General features: G+C 35.3%; 1 protein-coding gene and 1 non-coding gene across 6 annotated transcripts in view; both read left to right on the forward strand.

Moving 5' to 3' along the window:
- Positions 1-25,853, forward strand: part of GOLM2 (golgi membrane protein 2) — a 132,411-nt gene that overhangs the window by 90,159 nt on the left and 16,399 nt on the right. For all 5 annotated transcript variants that reach the window (XM_090270523.1, XM_090270525.1, XM_090270524.1 and 2 more), the window contains exon 8: positions 475-645. In XM_090270523.1, coding sequence (XP_090126649.1) covers positions 475-645 — 171 coding nt within the window. The remainder of the gene's footprint in view (positions 1-474; positions 646-25,853) is intronic.
- LOC150016391 (U6 spliceosomal RNA) lies at positions 22,120-22,227 on the forward strand. Its single transcript, XR_016510167.1, has one exon. It is a non-coding gene; the product is annotated as a U6 spliceosomal RNA (small nuclear RNA).

Below are 25,853 nucleotides of genomic sequence, written 5' to 3' on the forward strand. Positions count from 1 at the left end.
CGAAAGTTGTGGGTTCGATCCCCTGTCAGGACACATACAAGAGTCAACCAATGAATGCATAAATAAGTGAAACAACAAATCAATGTCTCTCTCTCTCTCTGTCTGTCTGTCTCTCTCTCCACCCCCCTTTTCCCCACCCCCTCCTTCCTGTCTCTAAAATCAAGAAATAAAATTTTGTTTTAAATCAAGAATTAATAGTTGTAATTGTGTAGATGAAAATGACTTAGAGTTTGGAACTTCTAAAAGCCTTACTGGATTTTGGAGACGTCTGACAGCAATATGTAGTTGGGAGGGAGGAAAAGAGTTATCCAGCCTGTATCATTGCCATTTTAATTTTTTAGCTTCTACTATATATCCTTTTGGTGAACAGGTTTATAATCAGTACTAGAGATGCTCATGGGAACTGATTAATAAGCAGATCTTGTGAAATCCTTCTGCAAAATATGACCTTAACTTGATGTTTTTCTGTCATAGATTCTCACATAAATCACAATGGAAACCTTGGAACTTCAAAACAGAACTCTCCCAATCTTCTTCAGCATTTAATTCCAGGCCCAAACTTGGAGAGTGAACCCAGAATTCAAACAGATATACTAAAGCAGGATACGAGGGATAGAGTTGGTGATTTCCATAAGTTGAAACAAAGTAAGAATCAGTTGATGAATATTATGCTGAAAAATATCTTTAAATATAATGTTTGTTTACAGGCCCAATTAAGATCTTTATTATTATATTCTCTAACTAATGAATGTATAGTAAAGTTATATGCGTAGTAGCAGAATGTATAATAATGGTAAAATTTAAAAGAAAAGCAAGTTTTAAATGGATAAAGATCTTAAGATTTTTTAAAAACTTTTCATGTTTGCCATGTTAAATAATAAATTTCAGGTGAGTTCATTTAAAAAAATGCTATTCTTATGACTAAAATTTTTTTGAGAAGTGAGAAAAAATTATTTTACTAGGCTAGTGAATGATTTTAAGAAGGAGAAGATGCATAGCTTTGAAAAATGGAATCTGGGAGAAATATAGATGTGGGGAGACTGCTATAGTGGACAGCTCAGTGCTCCTTCCTCTTTCATTCCCTTCAATTGCAGTTTACTTCATTTAGATGTTAGGAGAGAAGTGAAAGAAATTGAACATATTTATAGTACTGTGTAATAAAGTATGAGTGCTTAATTGTTTCAGAGATATTGAGGTTGATAAATGGACAATACCTGTTCTTTATAACTCTCTGGTAGATTTTAAGGAATTAATAAGAAAAAATTCTGGTATAGAGAGAATTTGGGGCAGAACAGTATCATTCTTAAACCATATGAAACAGCTCCCTTAAACTATACATTTTTACTGCTTCTGCTTTTCAAGGCTTCTTCCCTTTAGTTTCTGAACAGGCAGAATGTCTATCTAAAAGCTCCAGTTTGCCTTTGTTTGCTTTTTATGATGGGTTCTATGTACAAGAATATGGCTAACATTTTAAATACAGTGGAAAAAAAAATTTGCTTCGAAATCTTGAAATCTTGTTGGGATAGTAGCCTGAAAACTTCTATCTCAGCAAAAAGAGGTTTAGAGTAAGAGTATAACTAAATAAAACATCTTAATTTGACCACTTAAGATTTTCTTCTAAACTTATAGTTTATCCTGTACTTTTTTATTTGCCCTCCATATTTGTTTATTTGTTTTTTACCAATCTTTGGGCTAAGAATGTGATTGGAAAATAATTGCCAGGAAATTATCACTCTCTACAACTTATTTTTAAAAGAGCCGGTTGAGTTTTAAACACTCCATATTCATCTTAATGTATACAGAGAGTTGAAACCAATGTGAGCATTATTTTGTGGTTTTTCAAGATTTTATTTATTTATTTTTAGATAAAGGGAAGAGGGGGAGAAAGAGAAGGAAGAGATACATCAATGGGTTGCCTCTTGTTTGCCCCCAGTTGGGGACCTGGCTCACAATGCAGGCCTGTCCCCTGACTGGGAATCAAATCGACGATCCTTTGGTTTTCAGGCCTGCGCTTAATCCACTGATTGAAACTTACATACATTTTAAACTATCAAATAGTTACATAGTTGTCATTTTGTCAGATTGTTCTCTAGAACAGTTTCACATTGTTGGTGGAGATGTTTAAGTTTATTTCACTATGGCTTTACCACATTTGCTTTTTAACTCTTATAAGGAATTTAGAATATATTCCTTAAAGATATTTTAACAAGCATTTACTTTCTAGTGACCTGTTCATTTTTGTAAGGAATTTTCATGTAATTATTTCTTGGTATATAAACTGTGCATGACTTTTGACCACGAAGCCTGGTAACTTTGGAAATTGATCCCATATCTTTGTATCAAATCTTTATAAATAATTCAGATAGTCAGATACTGCCCTTTTTGGAAATTATTACCTTTATCACAGTTTTTTGCTTCAGTTGCCTTTCTTGATATGAGACTTTATCCTGCAAACATTTTTTATTAAAATAATTTTTAAATTGTGATAAAATACAGATAAAATTCAGCGAAGTGTTTAGTTCAGTGGCGCTTAATACATTCCCAGTGTTGTATAGTCATCATAACTATCTAATTCCAGAAATTTTTCATCACCCTAAAAGGAAACTCCCCTTATTAAACAGTTACTCCCCATTCTCTCCTACCAATGTAGTTCCTGGCAATGACTAAAGCTGCTTTCTGATTCCATGGATTCTCCTAGTCTGGATATTTCATATGTAGGGGGGATCATATAATATGTAGATTTTTTTTTGTCTGGTTTCTTTCACTTAGCATACCTTTTTACGTTTCAGCCATATTGTTTCTTTTTATGGGTGGATAATATTCAATTGTACGAATACATTTTGTTTATCCATTCACCCGTTGACCATGGCAACTGCATCATTTTACAGTCCCACCAGCAATGCATGAGCATTTCAGTTTCTCCACATCCTTGTCAACACTTAATATTTTCCTTTTTTTTTTTAACTATTGCCATCCTAGTATGTGGTATCTCATTGTGATTTTCATTTTCATTTTCCTAATGACTAATGATATTGAGCACCTTTTTATGTACTTGTTTGTCATTTGTATATCCTCTTGGGAGAAATGTCTTTTTAGGTCTGATGCCCATTTTTAAATTGAGTTGTTTGTTCAGATTTAAGCATTCTTTATGTATTCTGGATATAAAACCCTCATTAGATACATGATTTGAAAATATTTTTGCCCATTCTATGAGTTATCTTTTCACTCTGAGAGTGTCCTTTGACACAGAAAGTTTTTAAGTTTTGAAGTCCGTTTTATCTATATTTTTATTTTGTTGTTCATGCTTCTGTTGTCATATCTAAGAAACCTTTCCTAAATCAAAGGTCATTAAGATTTTTTGCTATGTTTTCTTCTAAGAGCTTTGTAGTTTTAGCTTTTATGTGTAGGTTTTTAAATCTATTTTAAATTAACATTTATAAATGGTATGAAGTAAGGATGTAACTTTATTCTTCTGTATGGGGGTATTTGTCCCAGCAGGTTTTTGTTTTTTTTTAAATTTAATCTTTATTGTATTTTTATCCCATTTCCATTTAGTCCCCTTATACTCTCCTCCCCCCAGCAGTCACCACACTGTTATCTATGTCCATGAGTCCTTTTTCAGTACTGTTTGTTGAAGAGACACTTCTTTCCATCCCCCCTCCATTGAACAGTCTTCTTATTCTTGTTAAAAATCAGTTGACCACAGATATTTGGGTTTATTCTGGAATCTTAATTCTGTTCCATTCAGACCAGATGATAGTACCACACTGTTTAGATTACTTTAACTTTGTAGTCATTTTTGAAATTGGGAAGTCTGAATCTTCCAATTTTATCCTCTTTATAACATTATTTTGATTATTTGGGATTGCTTACAATTCCATGTGAATTTAGGATTGCTTATTTATTTCTACTAAAAATGCAGCTGGGATTTTAATAGGAATTGCATTGAAACAATACATTGGGGCATAATCTCATCTAAACAATATTAAGTATTCCAGTCCATGAAAGTGAGATGTCTTTCCATTTATGTAAGGTATCTTTAATTTCTTTTAGCAATGTTTTTATAGTTTTCAGTGTATAAGTTTAGTGCTTTCTTGGTTAAATTTATTCTAGAGCATTTTATTCATTTTGATGCTGTTGCAAATCAAGTTTTCTTAATTTCCTTTTTAGATCATTTATTGCTATTCATAGGAAGATGACTGTTTTTTTTTTAAAGTATATTTTATTGATTATGTTGTTACAGTAGTTCTAATTTTTTTCCCCATTGCTCCCCTACGCCCAGTAGCCCCCTTCCCCCAGCAATCCCACCCCACTTAGTTCACATCCATGGGCTGTGCATATAAGTTCCTTGGCTTCACGCTTTCCTATATTATTCTTTTTTAAAAAAATTAATTAATTTTTATAACAATAAAAAATAACAATTCCCTCCTCTCAGACTTAAGACCCTTTATAATCTTATAAAGGACAATGGGCGAAGGTCTTGTGCTCCTCTAGCTGCTTCAAGCTGGATATGTTCGTTGTCCTACCTACCCTTGGGTCCAGAAATCCCTAATAAGAGTTGGGGTGTCGAGGGGAGGCTGGCCTTCCAACATGGGGAAGGATTGTGCAGACTTTAGATCAGTTGGCTGTCCCGGACAACGGTGTGCTTGGTTTAACAGGCTGGCATCCTTGTTGTATTCTGGGGGCAACAGATTTGGCAACAGGGTTAAAAGGCATCATTCAGTCCATAACCACTAGATGACAAAAGGCAGGGATTAATTTTTTAATATCCCACATTAGGGGGGAGAAAAGCTGCTTTGGAGGAAAGTGCGAAGGCACATCACACCTGTCCAAAACCCTTTTGCCCATAATACTTGGTTTGGCCTGAGGGAAGTATTTTAGGTTTCCCCTCTCTCAGACCTCTAGGCCTTTTCTGTCCAGGCCTCTAGAACAGAAAAGGGAAACCAGTTTTAAAGTGAAACCCACAGACCACCCCATGCTTCACCAACCCTGCCACTTAGTTCAGCCAAACCATTGAGTCTCAGGAGGCAGCGATGCAGACAGGATTAAGTGAGGCCTATACGTACAGACAATCACTCAAGTAATGAGATCATAGGCTTATTCCCTATGAAAACAGAACACACATGTTAATTTATGCAACATAACCCAAAAACCAGTCTCTAAATCTGCAAGACTGTCTTATTGGAAAGACATCCAGTTGCAAGGCATTTGACATTCTTCTTGCCTGTAAATTAAGCATCTTTGATGATGTCACAGACCTAGTTTAACTTTCAAATGGAAACAAACTTTAAATGAAAAGAAACTTAAAGACAGTTAGCTGCACTACTTTATAGTCTACCACTGAGATTGTGATTTTCCTTGAATCACGATTTTTCTCCTTAAGATTACCCTCCTTGTCATTAAAGGGACTGCATTAAATCCAGTTTTAATTTGTCCTGTTAGTTTGCATAAACACAACAAGAGCAGCAAATGATCACATATGATCTTTACGTCTGCTTTTCTGGAACTTACACAAGGAATCTTTAGGGTGACTTTGAGTCTGCCCTTTAGGGCACAGGAGCTGAGCCACATACCTGCCATTCAGCCTTGCCTGTAAACACATGTCTTTTCCAAGTCCTTTGGGTTTTCCATTGTGCCTTAAGGTTCTTCTAGCCATCTTTCAGGAAAGCAACCTTCATTCCTTCTCTGGAAAGATTGCCATGGACCGCACAACCAACCAAAGTACAAGGCTTTTTTTCTCGTGGGCTTTATTACCTTTGAAAGTCAATCCCAGTTCCTCAGGGCTTTTTTGGTAACAACCAGAGCGCAAGCATGTCTCCTTTAAGCATGATATTCCAGTCAAAGTCATGGTCAACGAAACCGCTATTAACAACTGGTCTTATTAGTTTTATGCAATGAACCTTATGTCATTACTTACTTCCTCAGAATGCCAAATTCTGGAGGGATCACGTATGGAGAAAAATATACAGTGTGAAGGAAAATCCTTGTCCTTCTAATATTCACTAAAATTGCATTTCTGTACTTTACATTTTCTTTTGTTCACCTTCCTACATGTGAGGTTTTTTTGGGGGGGAGGGAACAATTTGCTGGTTCATTAATTAATTTATTTTGCTTTCATTTTTTCCCCCACTAAAAATTTTTGTTTGTTTTTCTATTACAGTAGTCTCACCTTTTTCCCTCTTGCTTCCCCGCACACTGCCCACCCCTTCTCCCACAGTCAGTCCCCACCCAGTTGTCCATGTCCATCGGTCATTTATACATGTTCTTTGACTAGACCCTTCTCCTTCTTACCCTCTTTTCTCCCTCCTCCCTCCCCCCTTTTCACTGTTAGTCTACTCCTTGTTTACATACCTCTGGTTCAATTTTGCTCATTTGTTTGTGTTGTTCATTAGTTTCCTATAATAGGTGACAGCATAAGGTATTTTTCTTTCTTTGCCTGGCTTATTTCACTAAGCATAATTCTCTCTAGTTCCATCCATGTTGTTGCAAATGGTATCCTTCTTTCTTTCAATAGTACTCCATTGTGTAAATGTACTTCAGTTTTTTGATCCACTCATCTACAGATGGGCACTTAGGTTGTTTCCCGCACTTGGCTATTATAAATAGTGCTGCTATGAACATAGGGGTGCATAGGTTCTTTTGAATTGGTGTTTCAAGATTTTTTGGATATAATCCTAGCAATGGAATTACTGGATCAAAAGGCAGTTCTTTTTTTAGTTTTTTGAGGAAATTCCATACTGTTTTCTATAGTGGCAGCACCAGTCTGCATTCCCACCAGCAGACTCGCCAGCATGTATTGTTTGTTGATTTGTTGATGATGGGCCATTCTAACAGGTGTAAAGTGGTATCTCATTGTGGTTTTTATTTGCATCTCTCTGATGGCTAGTGATGTTGAGCATTTTTTCATATGCCTATGACCCTCTGTGTCCTCTTTGGAGAAGTGTTTGTTCAGGTCCTTTGCCCCTTTTTTAATTGAGTTGTCTGTCTTCTTGGTGTTGAGTCATATAAGTTCTTTATATATTTTGGAGATCAGTCCCACGTCTGAGGTATCATTAGCAAATATATTTTCCCATATGGTTGGTTCCCTTTTCATCTTGTTGATGTTTTCTTTTGCTAAGCAGAAACTCTTTAGTTTGATGTGGTCCCATTTGTTTATTCTTTCCTTTATTTCCCTTGCCTTAGGAGATATATCAGTGAAAATATTGCTATGTGGGATATCTGACATTTTCCTGCCTATGTTTTCCCCTAGGACTTTTATGGTGTCATATCTTACATTTAAGTCTTTGATCCATCTTGAGTTTATTTTGATGTCTGGTGTAAGTTGGTGGTCTAGTTTCATTTTTTTGCATGTCCCTGTCCAGTTTTCCCACACCATTTGTTGAAGAGGCTCTTTTCATTCCATTTTATGTTCCACCCCCCTTTGTCAAATATTAGTTGGCCATATAGACCTGGGTTTATTTCTGGGCTCTCTATTCTGTTCCATTGATCTATGTGTCTGTTCTTATGCCACTACCAGACTGTTTTGATTACTGTGGCCTTGTAGTATAGTTTGGTATCAGGTATTGTGATTCCTCCTACTGTGTTGTTCTTCCTCAAGATTGCTGTGGCTATTCGAGGTCTTCTTTGGTTCCATATAAAATTTTGAAGTATTTGTTCTAGGTCTGTGAAATATGTTGTTGGTATTTTAATAGGGATTGCATTGAATCTATAAATTGCTTTGGGTAGTATGGACATTTTAATGATGTTGATTCTTCCCATTCATGAACATGGTATATGCTTCCATTTATTTGTACCTTCCTTAATTTCTTTCTTCAGTGTTTTGTAGTTTTCTGAGTACAGGTCTTTTACCTCATTCGTTATATTCCTAGGTACTTTATTTTTCTTGTTGCTATGGTAAATGGGATATTTTTGTTTGTTTGTTTCTATCTCTGATATTTTATTGTTGGTGTACAGAAATGCCTTCGATTTCTGAATATTGTCTTTGTACCCTGCTATTTTGCCAAATTCACTTATTAGGTCGAGTAGTCTTTTTGGTGGAATCTATAGGATTTTCTATGTACAGTATTATGTCATCTGCAGATAATGACAGTTTTACTTCCTCTTTTCCAATTTGGATGCCTTTTATTTCTCTTTCTTATCTGATGGCTGTGGCTAGAACTTCCAAGACTATGTTGAATAGGAGTGGGGAGAGTGGATTTCCTTGTCTTGTTCCTGACCTCAGGGGAATTCTTTCAGTTTTTGCCCATTGAGTATGATGTTTACTTCAGGTTTCTCGTATATGGCCTTTATTATGTTGAGGTGTGCTCCCTCTGTTCCCATTTTGCTGAGTGTTTTCATCATAAACGGGTGTTGTACTTTATCAAATGCTTTTTCAGCATCTGTTGATATGATCATGTAGTTTTTGTCTTTCGTTTTGTTTATGTGGTGTATTACGTTTATTGATTTGCGAATATAACTATCCGTGCATCCCTGGGATTAATCCCACTTGATCGTGGTGTATGATCTTTCTAATGTGTTGCTCGATCCAGTTTGCCAATATTTTGTTGAGGATTTTAGCATCTATGTTCATCAGCGATATTGGCCTGTAATTTTCTTTCTTTGTTGTGTCTTGGCCTGGTTTTGGAATTAGAGTAATACTGGCTTCATAGAAAGAGTTGGGGAGTCTTCCCTCTTCTCGGATTTTTTGAAATAGTTCGAGAAGGATAGGAGTTAGTTCTTTCCTAAATGCTTTGTAAAATTCACCTGTGAAGACATTTGGTCCAGGGCTTTTGTGTGCCGGGAGTCTTTTTTATTACGGCTTCAGTTTCACTAGTTGTTATTGGTCTGTTCAGGCTTTCTGCTTCTTCTTGATTCAGTTTTGGATGATTATATGTTTCCAGAAATTTGTCCATTTCATCTAGGTTGTCAAATTTCTTGTGATGCAGTTGTTCTTAATAATTTCTTAAAATCTTTTTTATTTCTGTGGTATCGGTTTGATTTCTCTTTCATTTCTGATTTTATTTATTTGGGTCCTCTCTGTTTTTTTCTTGATGAGGCTGGGTAAAGGCTTGTCAGTTTTGCTTATCTTTTCAAAGAACTAGCTCCTGGTTTTATTGATCTTTTGAATTGTTTGTTTAGTCTCTATGTCAGTTAATTCTGCTCTGATCTGGATGATTTCCTTCCTTCTACTCGCTCTGGGCTTTGTTTGTTGTTGTTGCTGTAGTTCTTGTAGCTGTAGGGTTAGTTTTTTTATTAGAGATTCTTCTATCCTTTTTATGTAGGCCTGTATTGCTATGAAGTTTCCTCTCAGGACTGCTTTCACTGTATCCCATAGGTTTTGGCAATTTATTTATTTTTTTTGGCTTTTGGTTTTAAATTCTTTTAATGCAATTTTCTAAGAATATGCTAATATTTGGTTTCATCTTAAAGATTTAGAGCATGGTATTTTATTTTGTATTTTAGAAAAATAGGCATGCATCAGTGTTTTATATATATTATATATTTGTCATATACATTAGCATATATATAATGTGTATATATGAAGTCAGTATTTTTAATATGATATAAATTTTCTGTCTGCTTTACATCAACTACATTTTTTTAATTTTTACCTTTTGATTCTCTTTACCCATTTCTCCCACCCCCACCCCACCCCCTTCCTCTGGCAAGTACCAATGTGTTCTTTGTATCTATGAGCTCAGTTTGTTGTTGTTTTTAGAGTCCACATATGAGATCATATGGTATTTATATTTTTCTCTGTCTGACTTATTTCACTTAGCATAATGCCCTCAGGTTCATCCTTATTGCAAATAGCAAGATTTCATTGTTTTGTTTTGTTTTATCGCTAAATATATATACATATATATGTATATTCACAATTTCTTTCTTTATCAAATCATTCATCACTAGATACTTAGGTTGTTTCCATGGCATGGCTTTTGTAAATAATGCTGCACTGACCATGTGTGTGCATCCCTCTTTTAAAGTTAGTATTGTATTTTTGTATAATTGCTGGATCATATGGTAGTTCTGGTTTTCATTTTTTGAGGAGCCCCCATACCATTTTCTATAGTGGCTGTACCAGTTTACGTTCTCACCAACAGTGTACAAGGTTTACATTTTCTCTACATTTCTCCAGTTATGACTGATGCTTGCTTGTTGATCTTCTGTCCTTCAACTTAGCTGAATATGACACAATAGATTTTCATTTGCATATATTCAAGCATATCCATCTTGACTCTTATGACAAGCCTTCATTTCTTTTATAGAAAATCATCAGTCTTTCATCTGGATATAAATAGTACTAATCAGTTTTTATTTATTCCTCATTCTAATTGATTATTTAACCTCTGGAATTTACAGCGATCCAAAATAATTTTCCTCTACTCTGATAACCATCTGTCTCAGGATTCTTCTTATTTATTTTTATTTTATGGTATTTACTTCCTGTTTATCACACACATTAAGTTATTTCACTATTTTTAACCATCTCTAGAATTTTCATTTTTTTCTAATTCTTATATCCCTAGCATATAATAATAATTTTTATATGAATTTCAATGTATGTAGGTTTTTCCTGGGCCCTGGCTGGTTTGGCTCAGTGGATTGAGCGTCGGCCTGCGAGCTAAGTGTCGCTGGTTCGATCTTCCAGTCAGGGCACATCAGAGAAGGAAAACTCTGACTCCAAAAAACCTCCGCTGCCTTGCGGCATACCTCTTCAGGGGAAAGGCTAAGGGAGTAAACCCCGACAGAAAATCCGGAGCCGGAGTCCCTAAGGCGGTTTGACGTTGTAGTCAACACCGGCAACTCCTGCGGCGCACCTGAAGCCAAGCTGTATTGACTCCGTCTTCCCTTGGACCCTTCAGCTGCGAAGAGAGGGGGGGTCTGCTGCATGGGCAACAGCAGACCCTCCATATCACCCTGCCCAGGCTCTGTAGCTTCAGCTTCACTGGAGAGGACACTCCAGCGTCATCACAAGATGTCGATTCAACACGGGAGGAGACAGATACCGTGTCACTCCCGAGTCGGACTGCACAACCATTCTCGGCGGTGCAGATAGACTCTTAAGAAGCTACATCATCGTCTCTCGAGACGGACGGCTGCCGACAAGGTTTTTCCTGCACCACCAAGCAGTTCTTAAGACCCCAGATGGGTGTCCTACAATTCAACTGAATTCTGACACTATCAACCTGGAGATAGCCTCAAATATCACAGATTAGGGCTCAGTCCTTCAAGACTGGCCCTCCTACCTCCTGCCCCACCCTTCCTCCATTTCAGATGTCAGCTGCAAGTCCAGGTTTTGCCTGTGCTTCTGAACTACTGGCTATAGATCTGAGTTTCCAACATCCCCCTCCTTAGGTTTGATTCATTTGCTTGAGTAGCTCACAGAACACAGAGAAACATTTTACTTACTATATTACCTGTTTATTGTAAAAGGATATAGCTCAGGAACAGCCAGATGGAAGAGATGCATAGGGCAAGGTATAGGGGGACAGTGCGGAACTTCCACGTTTACTCAAGCACTCTACTATCTCCAAATCTCTACCTTTTCACCAATGGGGAAGCGCTCTGATCCCTGTCCTTTGGAATTTTTAAGGCGGCATGGTTGATTAAATAATAAGACTCTGGTGTTTGGTTCAATCCCTAGCCCCTGTCACCTCCCTGTAGGCAGGAGAATGGGACTGAAAGTTCCAACTTCTAATTACTTGATCAGTCAGCCTGGCACTTTCATTAACATAACAAAGGACACCTCACTTAGGAAATTCCAAGGGTTTAGGAGCTCTGCCAGAAAAGGGGAGGAAGACCAAATATATATATTTTTATTACAAATCCCAATATCACATATGGGTTTGCAAACTACTGTTTTTAATAATTTGAGCCTACCTTAAAAGAAACTAATTTTTTTCTCATTTCTTCAGAAGAATTTCACTATTAGTTTATAAAGTTCTATAACTAGCCCTTAAAAATTTTTAATATGTATTTAATTAAATCTGCAAGTTAAATTGGCCAAAATTATATTACTATCTTTTATCCTTACATCTAAGATTTCATTTATTCATTCTTCATTGCAGTCTTATACTTTTCTCTGAATAAATATATGACTTCCCAAGTTAAACTGTTGTCAAAAGATTTAATTTTTTTTATCGCTTAGAAAGGGAGCTTTTTGTTTTTCATTGTACTTTAAAGTTGTATATCACTATTGTGTAGATTATAATTTATCTTTTGGTATTTTTCATTTCTTAAAACTTTAAACTGCTTGTCTAATAAATTATTTTTGTAAGGATTTAAAAAGATATACTATCATGATAACTGTGGTAGTGATTATATTTAAATGTTTCTTTGCCAGAGAGTAAACTCTTATTTAGTCATAAAAAGAAAAGATTTTTTTAAGTGTACTTTCACCTGCTGATTTTCTTCTTTTTTTTAGCCTTATAATTTTCTTCTTTGGTTTTATTTCTTTAGGCAAAATTCTATTTGGCTAAAACAATTCAATATAGAAATAGAATTATTTGAAATAAACTTTTAAGGTAAAAGGAACCTGTAGAGATAATTTAATGTTCAATAAGGCAATGTATAGGTCACTGGACCAGGAGCACCCCCATCACCTGTGACTGTTAAAATGATTCCAGGCCCTACCCTAGACCTTATTTATATCTCCATTAATGTTTGACACTACTCTGATGTTATTTCTTCATTTTACAAACAAGAAAAATTATCCAGAGAGTTTAATTAGCTTGAGGTAAATAGTGGAACAACCAGGACTACTATCTAGCTCCCTTATCTTTAGGGTCACTGCTCTTTTGCTATACCACACCACCTCCTCTATACTTTTGAAGTTTGGGGGAAATTATTTAATATTTTATTTTCCTGTTCTATTTCCAGCGAATTCCTAATCATATTTAAAAATCTTGCTCTGCAGTCACCTATTTGATAAGCCCCTTCTTATCCATACCAGACCCACTAAATCGTTCAACTTCTTTCTCATACTACTTCAATCCATTGAACATACCTTCATTAATCTATATGTTATATTACTTTGTAGTTTACCACTGTAGAGGAGGAAAAAGTTTTCCTTGACCTTCTTAGGGTTGGTCCCTGACTGGGTCTGAAAATTAAACTGACAAAGACAGGTTAATGGGAGAAAACCATACAAATTTATTTAATTTAAATTTTACATGACAGGGAGCTCCTCATAAGGCAGTGAAGAGAGACCCAAAGAAATGGTTAAACCTGAGTGTTTTTATGCAAGATCTGATGAAGAGTGGAAAGTTGTGGAAAGATATGATAGGACAAAGAGGGTGAGGTAAGTGTAGTAAACTAAGGGAAAATTAGCAAGATTCATTTTTTAAAATTCTTCTCAGTGTTCCTCTGTCTTGGATATAAGGATGTTCCTTTCCTTCAGGTATAGTAAAGGCACCTTTCACATGAGGATTTTATGACTTGCTTCAGGAGAGGATCAGAAAGTTCTTCCTGAACATGCCATTTATCAAATTCTTTCACCTTGAAATACGTAGTTTCTCCTTGCACATGGTGTATATGTCCCAAGACCCCAGGGGGTACCTGAAAGCAGGGATGGATATATATATATATATATATATATAATGTTTTTTTCCTGTGTATACATACCTTTGTTAAAGTTGAATTTATAAATTAGGCACAGTAGGAGATTAATAACAATTAAAGCAATATACTGTAACAGAAGTTACCTGAATGTGGTTTCTTTTTCTCAAAATATCTTACTATATTATACTCACCTTTTCACTTAAAGGAAACACTTTACAGCCTCTTTTTGGCATATTGCCAGCATCATTACTTTTGCCCTTTGGGCCATTTATTTTTTAAAGCTGTAGTTTTTGTTTTTAATATTTTATTTACTTATTTTTAGAGAGAGGGGAAGAGAAGGAGAGTAACATTAATATGTGGTTGCCTCTCATGCTCCCCCAACTTGGGACGTGGCCTTCAACGCAGGCATGTGCCCTGACTGGGAATCGAACTGGTGACCCTTTGGCTCGGAGGCTGGTGCTCAGTGCACTGAACCACACCAGCCTGGGCTTTGGGCCATTTTTATGTAAAACAAGAGTTGCCTCAACACAAGCTCTATGATATTATAACAGTTAATCAGATAACTGAGATGACTACTAAATGACTAATGGTAGATAGCATATACAGTGTGGGTACACTGGACAAAAGAATGATTTATGACCCTGGTGAGATAGAACAGGGCAGCATGACATTTCATCACACTTTTTAGAATAACGTACAATTTAAAACTTACAAATTACTTATTTTTTGAATTTTCCATTTCATATTTTTGGACCAATGTTAACTGTAAGTAATTGAAACACAGAAAGCAAAACTATGAGTAAAGGGGAACTACTGTATTTAATATGCTAAGGTGCCATATTTTGGGGTATTATGTCCTGAATCCCACCATTCTCCTGTCTGAAACTTCCCCAAGAAATTTCATAGTCCAGAAACTGAGCTGGTAGTTGTCTCAGAATCTATTGAGCCAGTCTCTCTGTCCTAGGGATTTCTGTGGAACAAAAGTAAATCACTGGAACAGCTACAGGGTTGGGCAAAGTAGGCTTACAGTTGTTTATATGGAAAATAATACAATAATTAATAAATAATAATACAAGAATAAACTTTGTTTCACACACTCACAACTGTAAACATACTTTTGCCCCACCCTGTAAAAACTCAGCTTTTTAGTCCCGAAGGCATGTAGTCAAGAAGATTTTCTAGATCTTGGACTCAAAGCATCTTCAAATGGAATGATGACAGGCACTGGCAACATGACAGATTTTCCTGGTTTACCTTTGAATATCTCTGGTGATGTCATCAGTGATCTGTTGAACTTTCTAAGTGGCCCATGCAACAACAGGCACAATTCATGAGCTATTGGAATGACTTCTCTGAAGTTTATATCAAACTGTCCAGCTTCAGCTTGTAGGGCTTTGGCAAAGGGAAGTTTTAATTTTTAGTGATTAAAAGACAAAGAGGGGAAGAAAAATTGGAAACTTTAATTTGGAGAGTTGTAGCCAGATATTGGAGGCACCTTGAAGGATTCAGGATCCAGTTCAATTCACAGGTGGGTAACAAAATCTTAAAGATAATAAATAGGAGTAGAATGTGATACCCACAAAGGTGTGCTGTAATTCTCTACTGGAGCAATTTTTTTCTCTATAGTCATCCCCATTTCTATCAAAGATAATCTTAAGTAAGACTTAACTTCTTTGCAAAGTAAGTGTAGTCTCACAAAACTTGGCTGATTATTTATATATAAGTACAGCATGATAGCGGTTGACTCTATAGGTCTTCTGAGTTTGCTTTCCTGGAACTTTTCATAAAAATCTCAGATTGGACTTTAAAAAGCCTCTGGGTAGGGTAGGAAACCAAGCCAAGAACTCACCATCTGGCTTCACCTGCATTACCTGTAGACTTAAGTGAATTCCTCTTTTCTCAAGATACCTAAGATAGTCTGAGGTTTCCTGAGTCTTCAGGAAGTGAGCTTCTCTACTCATCTGTAAAACTGGGAACCCTGTTCACCAGGTATAGACTGGTTTTTGCAAAGGGGGCTTTATAAGTATTGACTCCTTAAAGTTCATCTTAGTTCCATAAAGCTGTATCAGTTTTGGGATTTTGTAGTCATACAGTCAAAATGATTACTTGGTCATAAATCTTATATATAATTATGAAATTTTTTCTACTTTTAATTTCTTCTAAAATTCTTAGTCCTGACACTTTTATAGTTTTTCTCTTTTTAAAATTGTAGTTTATCAGTTGTTTTAATTTTTTTCAAAAACCCAAGTACTAATTTTGCTACTCTTTAATTTCTAATCTGTCTTATATTTTATTCTTTGCTGCTTGTGACTTGTCATTCTATTTCCTTTTTAAATTTTTAGGTAGGCACTTAATTCTTTATACTTCTCTTTTTTACTAATATATTTACTTAAACAAACATATTTAATGCCTGTTAGGCAATATATTATACATTTATAACCACAATATTTCCTCTGTTGTTTCCTCTGTTGTTCCTCTGTGGTATACCTTAGTTTTAATATATACCTCCATTTCTTTTGTCTTTTAAGAATATTTTGCCATTTTATTCTGATTTTGTTCTTCATGAAGAAGCATATTATTAAGGGCTTTTTCCTCTATAGTTGTAATTGTTCACTTTATTTCTCCTTCTGTATTCAAAATAAATAAAAGAGAGCCTTTAGAGTAGCAGATGAGGGATAAACCTATTAATTCATTAGGGCAACTGAGGCTTAGAGAAATGGCCAGGCTTTAGCTGAATTTTAAGAATGTGATCTTATGTTAGGCTAGATCTATGTGTTTTGTTTACAAAACAAATAGCAAAACAATCTTTTGCAGAAATTTAAAATCCACATATGAGTTTTGTTTGGTCCACATAGTGATTTTTAAAAATCTGAAATAGTTGCCCATATTTAAAAATCAAAAGATTTCACATAAAATTCCTAATATCTGGATTCTCTTAAACCAGAATGTTTGACATAATCACTGGAACTAATTATGACTGTTTCTTTAGAATGAGACTTGCTCTGTCTTCTTATAACCCCACTCTGACATAACACATCCATTTATCTTACTTGTCTGATGCTTGTTGACATTTGAATTTGTGGCTCTTTTCTACAGTATGAGAATATACAAGAGAAACCTTGAAGAGCAGGGGCTTAGCTATTTGGAATCCATGGCAGTATAGCAAGGTACATGAGGTTATACTGAGCCTGAGAGGGAAGTCTTAACTGAAAATTAGCAGTAAACAGCATCAGACTAAGAAGTAATATTGAAAAATGGTAAATGAAGAAATGATGGTCATAAAAGGTACTACACTAAAGAAGCCAAAGGCAGAACACTGTTGTAATGAGGCCTTATTGACAGATGGAAAATATAAAGTGGAATAGGAAGAGAGAGTCTTAGGTATGTGGAGGAATCTCTTTTAATGTCCTACCTGACTGCTTTTGCATTATGGAGATAGGACAGATATGATCTTAATCTATACCTTCATCTGCTTTTATTTCATCTAGAGACCAGATATATAGGGGAGATCAACAAGTGCAAATGATAGTAGAAGTGTAAATAGGCAATGAATATGAAAGCACTTGATTCTATAGGTACAAAATGTTATGCTGTTAGAACAAGTTGAAAATTTTATTTATTTAAAAAAATTATAGATCTTAGAGAGAGAAGAAAAGAGAGAATCATTGGCTCGTTGTTCCACTTATTTATGCATTCATTGGTTGATTCATGTATGTGCCCTGGCTGGGAATCAAACTGGCGATCTTTTGCTTTGTGGGACAACGCTGAACCAACTGAGCCACACTGGTCAGGGCTTTTAAAAACTTTTTTTTTTTTTAATATTGATTTGAGAGAGAGAGAGAGGAACATAGGGATGAGGTGGGGTGGGGGGAGAGCAAGAAACATTGATTTGTTGTTCCACTTATTTATGCATTCATTGGTTGTTTCTTGTATGTTTCCTGACTGGGGATCAAACCCTGAACCTTGGCATATTGAGATGACACCCTAACCAAATGAGCTACCCAGCCAGGGCCTGATTTTTTTCTTTTTTTTAATGTATGGATCTTTTAAAAGTATTTTTCAACCTCTGGTCCAAATGGCTTAGTGAGTTCACCATTGACATGTCCACTCTGCTCACACATAATAACAATAGATAAAATGTAAAAAAGAGAGAACTGAAAGGATATTGATAATCTCAGAAACATTCTAAACATTTCTGTGATCAAGAAATGGCACAGTCCTGGCTGGTGTGGTTCAGTGAATTGAGTGCCAGCCTGTGAACCAAAGAGTCGCCAGTTTGATTCCCACTCAGGGCACATGCCTGGGTTGCAGGCCAGGTCCCCAGTTGGGGGCGCGCAAAAGGCAACCACATATTGATGTTTCTCTTCCTTTCTTTCTCCCTCCTTTCCCCTCTCTCTAAAAATAAATGAATAATAAAAAAAAAAAAAGAAATGGCACAAAAATACAGAATAATGAATGGAATTGAATGATTGGACCTATTAGGCTCCAGGTCTGGAAATGCAGGTTCCAGAAATTTGGCCCTTAAGAGCAATAAGAATAAATTGGAGACACTTATAACGGTTACAGGGTTATGACTTAAAGCCAGGACCCGATTATTGCCCCACCTCGCTTGGCAGAACATGCAGAAAATAAAGCTATTGCTGATTGCCATCAAGGGCTACAATGTTTAGCAACCTGAAGGCTTATGGAGATAGGACCTTAAAATTGCAGCCTTGTGACCATGCACTGAACCATACCACCATTGGTTCTAATACTGACCCAGTGCTGTCCTGAGTAGTGTCCTAGAAGAGAAACCCTAAGATGTGATTGTAAAAACTCACCTTAGACCGCGTAACTGAGTGAAAGCATCTTTAAAATGACTAGATAAACCCTAACGGGGTAGCTCATTTGATTTGAGTGTTGTCCTTGATAGGCCAAAGTTTTGGGTTCAATCTCTGGTCAGGGCACACACCAGAAGCAACCAATGAATGCAGAAATAAGTAGAACAAACAAATTGATGTTTCTCTTTCTATCTCTCCCCGCTACCCCCGCCCCCCAAAATCAATAAATAAAAACATAAAATAAAATGACTAGATAACATGGGTGAACACAGAGAGGGAAATAGAGAAAAATGTAAATACCCTCACACACTGAAAATTAACAAACCAAAACTCTAAAACTATGAGAAATATTAATGCTAAGAGAGATAGCTAACATATCAACAATTGAAACATGAAAATAATTTTTTCCTGCTTTTTAAAATTTATTATGCTGTTACAGTTGTCCCAATTTCTTTCCCCCCTGCTCCACCCTCCTTCCAGTTGTTTCTCCTAGTCCATGCCCATTGGTTGTGCATATAGTTCTTCTCAATATCTTCCTGTCTACTCCACTCCCTCCTACTATGCTTCTTAATTCCTGCATCATCTCCCTCCCTTTTCCCCCTTCTCCCTACCTGCTGACCTCCCCCCAGTATGTTTCCTGTACCTATAATTATTTTTCCCCTCTTGTTGTCTACTTAGTTTGCCTTTGTTTCGATTCCCTAGGTTCTTATGTTGGTTGTTGTGATACCGTTTTCATTTTAATGTTCATAGTTTTGATCCTCCTTCAGTCCCTTTAATATCTCATATAACAGTGGTTTGGATCTAACAAACTCTTTCAGTTTTACTTTGTCCTGGAAACACTTTCTCTGCCCTTCTATCCTGAATGACAGCTTCGCTGAATAGAGTAATCGTGGCTGTAGGTTTTTGATTTTCATTACTTTGAATATTTCTTGCCAAGCCCTTCTTGCCTGTAGAGTCTCCTTTGAGACATCAGCTGATAGTCTTATTGGGACCCCTTTGTACATAATTCTTCTCTCCTCTCTTGCTGCTTTTAAGACTCTCTTTATCTTTAATTTTTGACATTTTGATGATAATGTGTCTTGGTGTGGTCCTCCCTGGGTCCAGCCTATCCGGAACTCTCTGTGCTTCTTGGACCTATAAGGCATTTCCTTCCCCAAGTTAGGGAAGTTCTGCTTCATTATTTTTTCACCTAATTTTTCAATTTCTAGTTCTTCTTCTTCACCCTCTGGCAATCTGATAATTCGCATGTTTGATTGCTTATAGCTGTCCCAGAGGTTTCTGAGCCTCTCATCATATTTCTCACTTTTTGTTTCCTCTTTCTGCACTGGTTGACTGTTTGTTCCCTCCCTATGTTCCCATTTGTTCCTTGATCCATGCCTTTCCCTTCCTCACCACTTGTCTTGTATGTATTTTTGTTCATTTCAGCAGAACTAGCCTTCATTCCTTCCCTGTCTTGATTCAGCCCCGCTGTTAGGTCTGTAAGCTGTCTTATGACTATTGCTCTGAACTGAGCCTTGGAAAGATTTACTATTTGTTCATCGGTCAAGGTTTTCATTTGTTTTTTCCGTAGCTGTGTGATTGGTAATTCAATCATTAATCCTGCTATTCTGACCGTTTTGTTTCCTTCCTTCTTGGGTGGGGCACTGGCTGTCACACCTCCTATGGCATATTGGGCGGAGCCCTGTGTGCTCATCACAACCTGGCGACCTTTCTCACCACCCTGTGACGCTTTGCATGGGGGCGGGGGTCCAAGATGTATTCCTGCTATTACTCTCCGCTGAGGAACAGGGCCGCATTCCAATGTGGTGTACCTTCCCAGGCATTGGAATCGAGAACCGATGGATCTGGTCTGCAGCTGGGGCCGGGGCAGCTCCCAGGCGCTTCTCTCCTCCCCCCAAACACAGGCGTCTGCGCACCAGGCCCTGCCCTTTGCCGCTGCGGCTGCTGCCTCCAGCACAGTTTGATCTTTCTCAGCCGCAGGTTCGCACTTCCTACCCGTCTGGAAAAGCACCACTTGTTTATGACTTCATACGTTGGACTTTCATGTAGCTTTATTTTCAGGAACTTCTTATTATTTTTAGTTTTGTGGTAGTTGTAATCCTTCTTAGTTGTAGAGGGAGACAGAGCGTGTCAGTCTATGCCTCCATCTTGGCCTGAAGTCCGAAACATGAAAATAATTTTATGTAACAGTCTACTATAAACTAAATATGTTTAAGGGTGCTCAAATGGATAGATGAAGACATAACCTTCTCAAAAAAAGAAGAGATTAAGAAACAAGCAGGAATTAAACAAAAAGAGGTAGATATAAAAATCAATTATACATTTTAGAAATGAAAAGTACAATCATTGAAATAAAAAATCAGTGTCTGAGATGGTAGACCATGAACATAGTTGACTAAAGGGATTTGGAAGCTTGTATTGAGATAGTCATCAGAATGTAGCACAGAGTGACAGAGAGATGACAGATTTTAGAGGCAAATATATATCATATATGTGACAGTCATTAAGAGAAACAAAAGATGTATGTATGTGTGATAGGAGTTTTGTGTAGAGAATGGAGGAAATAAATTCTTGAAAAGAATTTTGGAGAGTTTGAAGAGCTTAGAATTTTCTGCAATTGAAGAAAAACATGAGTTCTCAGATAAAATATGCCTGCTGAGTGTCAATTAGGATAAATGAAGAAAATTGTTGCTTTTAAGCATTGTAGGAAAATATCAGAGTATCCAAAAATTAAGGGAAAAATATCTTAAATGATACCAGAAAATATGTTATTTCCAAGGAGTGACAATTATATTCAAAGCAGACTTTTTATCAGCAAATAGAATGCCAAAAGATAAAGGATTGATATCTTCATGTAATAATTGGGAAATAGTTGCCAAAATAGAAAGTTATACCAGATAATGAAGACAACAAGAGCAAAATGAAGACATACTAAGTTACACAAGACTGAATTTACCTCTCATAGACCATTAATGAAAGAAAAGTAAAGGTTATTCTTTAGTAAAAAGAAATTGAAGAGGAATGTAACAGCTACAAAATAATGGAAGCTCAAGTTGATCAAAGCTGTTGGTAAATTTAGTTAGTTGAGAAAACTATTTTTGTGTTAAGACAGCAAAAAAAATAGCAAATAATAATAAAAGAGCATTCAAAGATAAAATGAGAAGGTCCATGTCTTGTGTAGAAAGAGGATAGAAATATTGAATACTTTGAAATTTTATTAGAAAAATTTATAAAGCAGGTATATTTCAAATTTAAGGGTAATCAGTAAAATAATTGAAATAAAGTGTACTGCTTTCATCCAACAGCGGGTAGAGGAGGACAAGAAGGTAATATTGAAAGAAAAGAAGAAGAAAAAAACAAAGAAAGGATTCTAAACACTAAAATCAAAGAAATAAGGTGTCAAATACTACCAAAAACCATGATAAATGTAAGTAGATTAAAGTTATCTGTTTAAAAGCAGCCAATAAAAGGACACAAAAACTTAGCTATATAGTGTTTACAACTTAATCTTAAATACATAAACATAGAAAATGTGAAAATAAAAGGACTATAGAAGATATTTGTCACTTCTGGATATATGCCCAAAAGAATTGAAAATGGACTCAAATAGATATTTGTACACCCATATTCATAACAGCATTATTCACAGTAGCCTAAAGGTGGAAGCAACCCTAGTGTTTATCAATGAATGAATGTATAAACAAAATGTGGTACATATGTTCAGTGGAATATTACTCAGCCTTAAAAAGGAAGGAAAGTGCTCACTTTGGCAGCACATATACTAAAATTGGAATGATACAGAGAAGGACTATCATGGCCTCTGTGCAAGGATGACACTCAAATTCGTAAAACATTACATATTTTTGAGCAAAAAGGAAAAAGGACTCATGGATGTGGACAACAGTGTGGTGATTGCTTGGGGGAGGGGGGTGTAAGGGGACAAAATGGTAATGAAAAATATACAATAAACATTAAATAAAAATAAAAAGGAAGGACATTTGGACATGTGCTACAACATAGATGAACCTTAGAGTTATTGTGCTAAGTGAAATAAACCAGTCATAGAAGGATAAATACTATTAGTGTTCCACTTATATGAGGTACCTAGAGTAGTCAAATTCTTAAAGACTGAAAGTAAGTGGTGATTACCAGGGGCTGCTTGGGGAAGGGAGAGTTATTATTTAATGAATACAGAGTTTCAATTTGGGAAGATGAAAAGGGTTCTGGGCATGGATGGTGCTGATGGTTGCATAACAATGTTAATGCATTTAATGCCACTGAACTATACACTTAAAAATGGTTAAGATGGACATTTTTATGTAATGTATATTTCACCGTAATTTTAAAAAAGATATTTCTTGGTGGAAATTAATCAAAATAAAGTTGATGTAAAGTATTAATAACTGACAAAATAGATTTGAAGTAAATCAGAAAAAAAATGAAAGGATACTTTATAATAACAAGAGAAACTATCTACTGTAAAGAGGAAATAATCATCTCAAAACAGCCAGTAAATAGACAAAAAACTGATGCAATTTCAAGAAGTAATTCACAACCACATAATTAATGTGAAAATTTTTAATATACTTCTGTTGAAACTTATAAAAAGCCAAGACTATAGAAACTGAAACAAAAATTATCAAGTTTATTCAAGTATATAATGTATATAGATCCTTAATAAAGAGAAGAACATTTTTCAGGCACACATGGAACAATTACATAAATTGGCTTGATACTGGGTCACAGAGAATCTTAATAAATTTCAAACAATTTATATCATGAACAGTGTTTTAAAACTTCTGTATTATAAACTTTAAAAATTCAACCCTCACCTCAATAGCTTATTTGGAGGGATTTATAACAGGCATTTCAAAATTTACAAACTGAACAATAATATAAATACCACACATATCAAAATGTGAGGGATACCTCTGTAGTATTTACAGTTAAATTTATGACCTCAAAAGCATTAAGAAAAAAAAATCTTAAAATCAAATGAGTTGACTTCAACTAAAAAATACTAGTAGTAATAATAGTAGTGATGGTAGTAGTCATACTACTGCTGCTAATGATGACAATACTAGTAACAGCTAACATTGGAGTAGTTAATATGTACCAGTTGCTGTTCTAAAGTGTTTGTATATATAAACTCACAACAAATCCATGTGTAGGTACTATCATTATTCCTAATTCACAGATTGGAAACAGACACAAAGACATTTCATAACACTTCCAAGATTACTTATCTAGTAAATAGCTGAGTCAGGATTAGGTCCCAGACAATCTGGGTTTAGAGAAAGAAAAAAAGAATCACCTAAAGAATATAGAGGGGAGAAAAAAATAAAGACCAGAGCAGTCATAAATGAAAAGGAAGATAAAGAATAATTAGGAGCAAAACAACAACAACAACAACCAGATAACAAACCTCTAGTAATACTAATGAAGAAAAATAAAAAGATTAATAGTATTCAGAACAACAAAGAGGTATAACTTAAATCACAATAAAATATTTAAAACTTTGACAATAAATTTGAAAACTTAGATCAAATGTATAATTTTCTGTAAAGTTATTAATTACTAAAATTGGCTCAAGATTTTAAAACCTGAGTAAACCAATAACTATTAAGTTGAATAGATAATCAAGAGTCTCACCACACCCCAAAAGACACACTGCTAGAGATAATAAGAGAGGTTAGCTAGATTACTGAATTCAGGATCACTACATGAAATTGACAATGAAATCGACAAAACTAAAAATGGATTCTTTGAAAAGACTAGTGAAAATAAGACCTCTAGCACAGAGGTCAAGACAGGTGGCACAGATTATCAATTTCAAGAATGAAAAAAGCATCAATGTAGATCCTACAAATAACAATATTAGAGGATATTATCTAAGGTATTGTGAATTATTTCCAAAACATTTTAAAATTTAGAAGAAATGGACAATATCCTAGAAAAACACCTCTATACAAGAAGACATGGAAAATCTGAATAGTTCCATGTCTATTTAAGATATTGAATCTGTAATTTAAAACCTTTGCTTAACCTAATTTTCATGTCCAGATTATTTGCTGCTGAATTCTTCCAAACATTTAAGGAAGAAATACAACGAATTTAATGTAAACTCTTCCAGAGAATTGAAAAGGAAGAAATAGTTCCTAACTCATTTTATGAAGCCATCATAAGTTGGATAGCAAAACTAAGAATATTATGAGGAAGGAAAATTACATTATAGTTCATCTTAACATAGAATAAAGTATTAGCAAATCAACTCCACAGATAGATAAATATGATATACATGTTTGTGTTGGCTTTATTCTCAAATGCAAGGTTATTTAATATTTATAAAGCAGTCTGTGTAATTCACCACCTTAGTAAAATGTATGAAAAAAATTAATAGCCTTTGTACATGCAAGCATTTGAGGAAATTTAGTGTGTATTCATGATTATAAACTAAACAAACTGGATTAGAAGGTAAATTCTTCAATCTGATAAAGAGTATCTACAAGAATCCTAAAACAGACATCATACTTAATGGTGAACTATCAAAAGCTTTTCCCCTGAAATCCAGAAAACCAGGATAACCACTATCTATCATCACTTCTATTTGTCTTTTCACTATAGGTCCTACTCAATGAAATAAAGTGCAAGAAAAGGAAATAAACGGTATAGATATTGGAAAGGAAGAAATAAAACTGATAAATTGCTGCTACTTAGAGATATAATTTTGTATGTGGAAAATTCAAAATCTACAACCTTAAATGTATTTAGCAAAGTTATTAGATACAAGGTTAATATAAAAATTAATTGTATTTTTATATGTCACCAACAGAATATAAAGTGAAATTTTAAAATAGAAAGTATTTTTAATAGCATAAAATACATCAGATCCTTGACAAAATCTTACAAAATAGTCACAAGGATCTCTATAAACTATAAAATATTAACAGAAATTAGATATGTACTGTAAATAAATTCATGTTCATAGACAAGAAGGCTTGGTATTTTAAAGACGTTAATTATTCTCAAATTGATCAAGAATTTCTTTTTTTAAATTATTTTATTGATTATGCTATTACAGTTGTTCCAGTTTTTCCCCCTTTGCCTGCCTCCACCCAGTACCCACTACACCCTCAGGCAGTCCCACACCATTGTTCATATCCATGGCTTATGCGTAGGTTCTTTGGCTACTCGATTTCCTATGCTGTACTTTACATCCTCATGGCTATTCTGTACCTACATATTTGTACTTCTTAATCCCCTTACCTCTTCACCCATTTTCCCCACACCCCCCTCCCATCTAGCAACCATGAAAACGCTCTCTGTATCAATGATTCTGTCTTTTTCTTGTTTGCTTAATTTGTTTTTTAGATTCAGTTGTTGATAGATACATATTTGTTGCCATTTAATTGTTCATCATTTTCTTCTTCTTTTACTTAAATAAGTCCCTTTAACACTTCATTTAATAATGGTTTGGTTATGATGAACTCC

Source organism: Furipterus horrens, unplaced genomic scaffold (assembly GCF_987537825.1).
Source record: "Furipterus horrens unplaced genomic scaffold, mFurHor1.1.pri manual_scaffold_3, whole genome shotgun sequence".
Lineage (NCBI taxonomy): Eukaryota > Metazoa > Chordata > Mammalia > Chiroptera > Furipteridae > Furipterus > Furipterus horrens.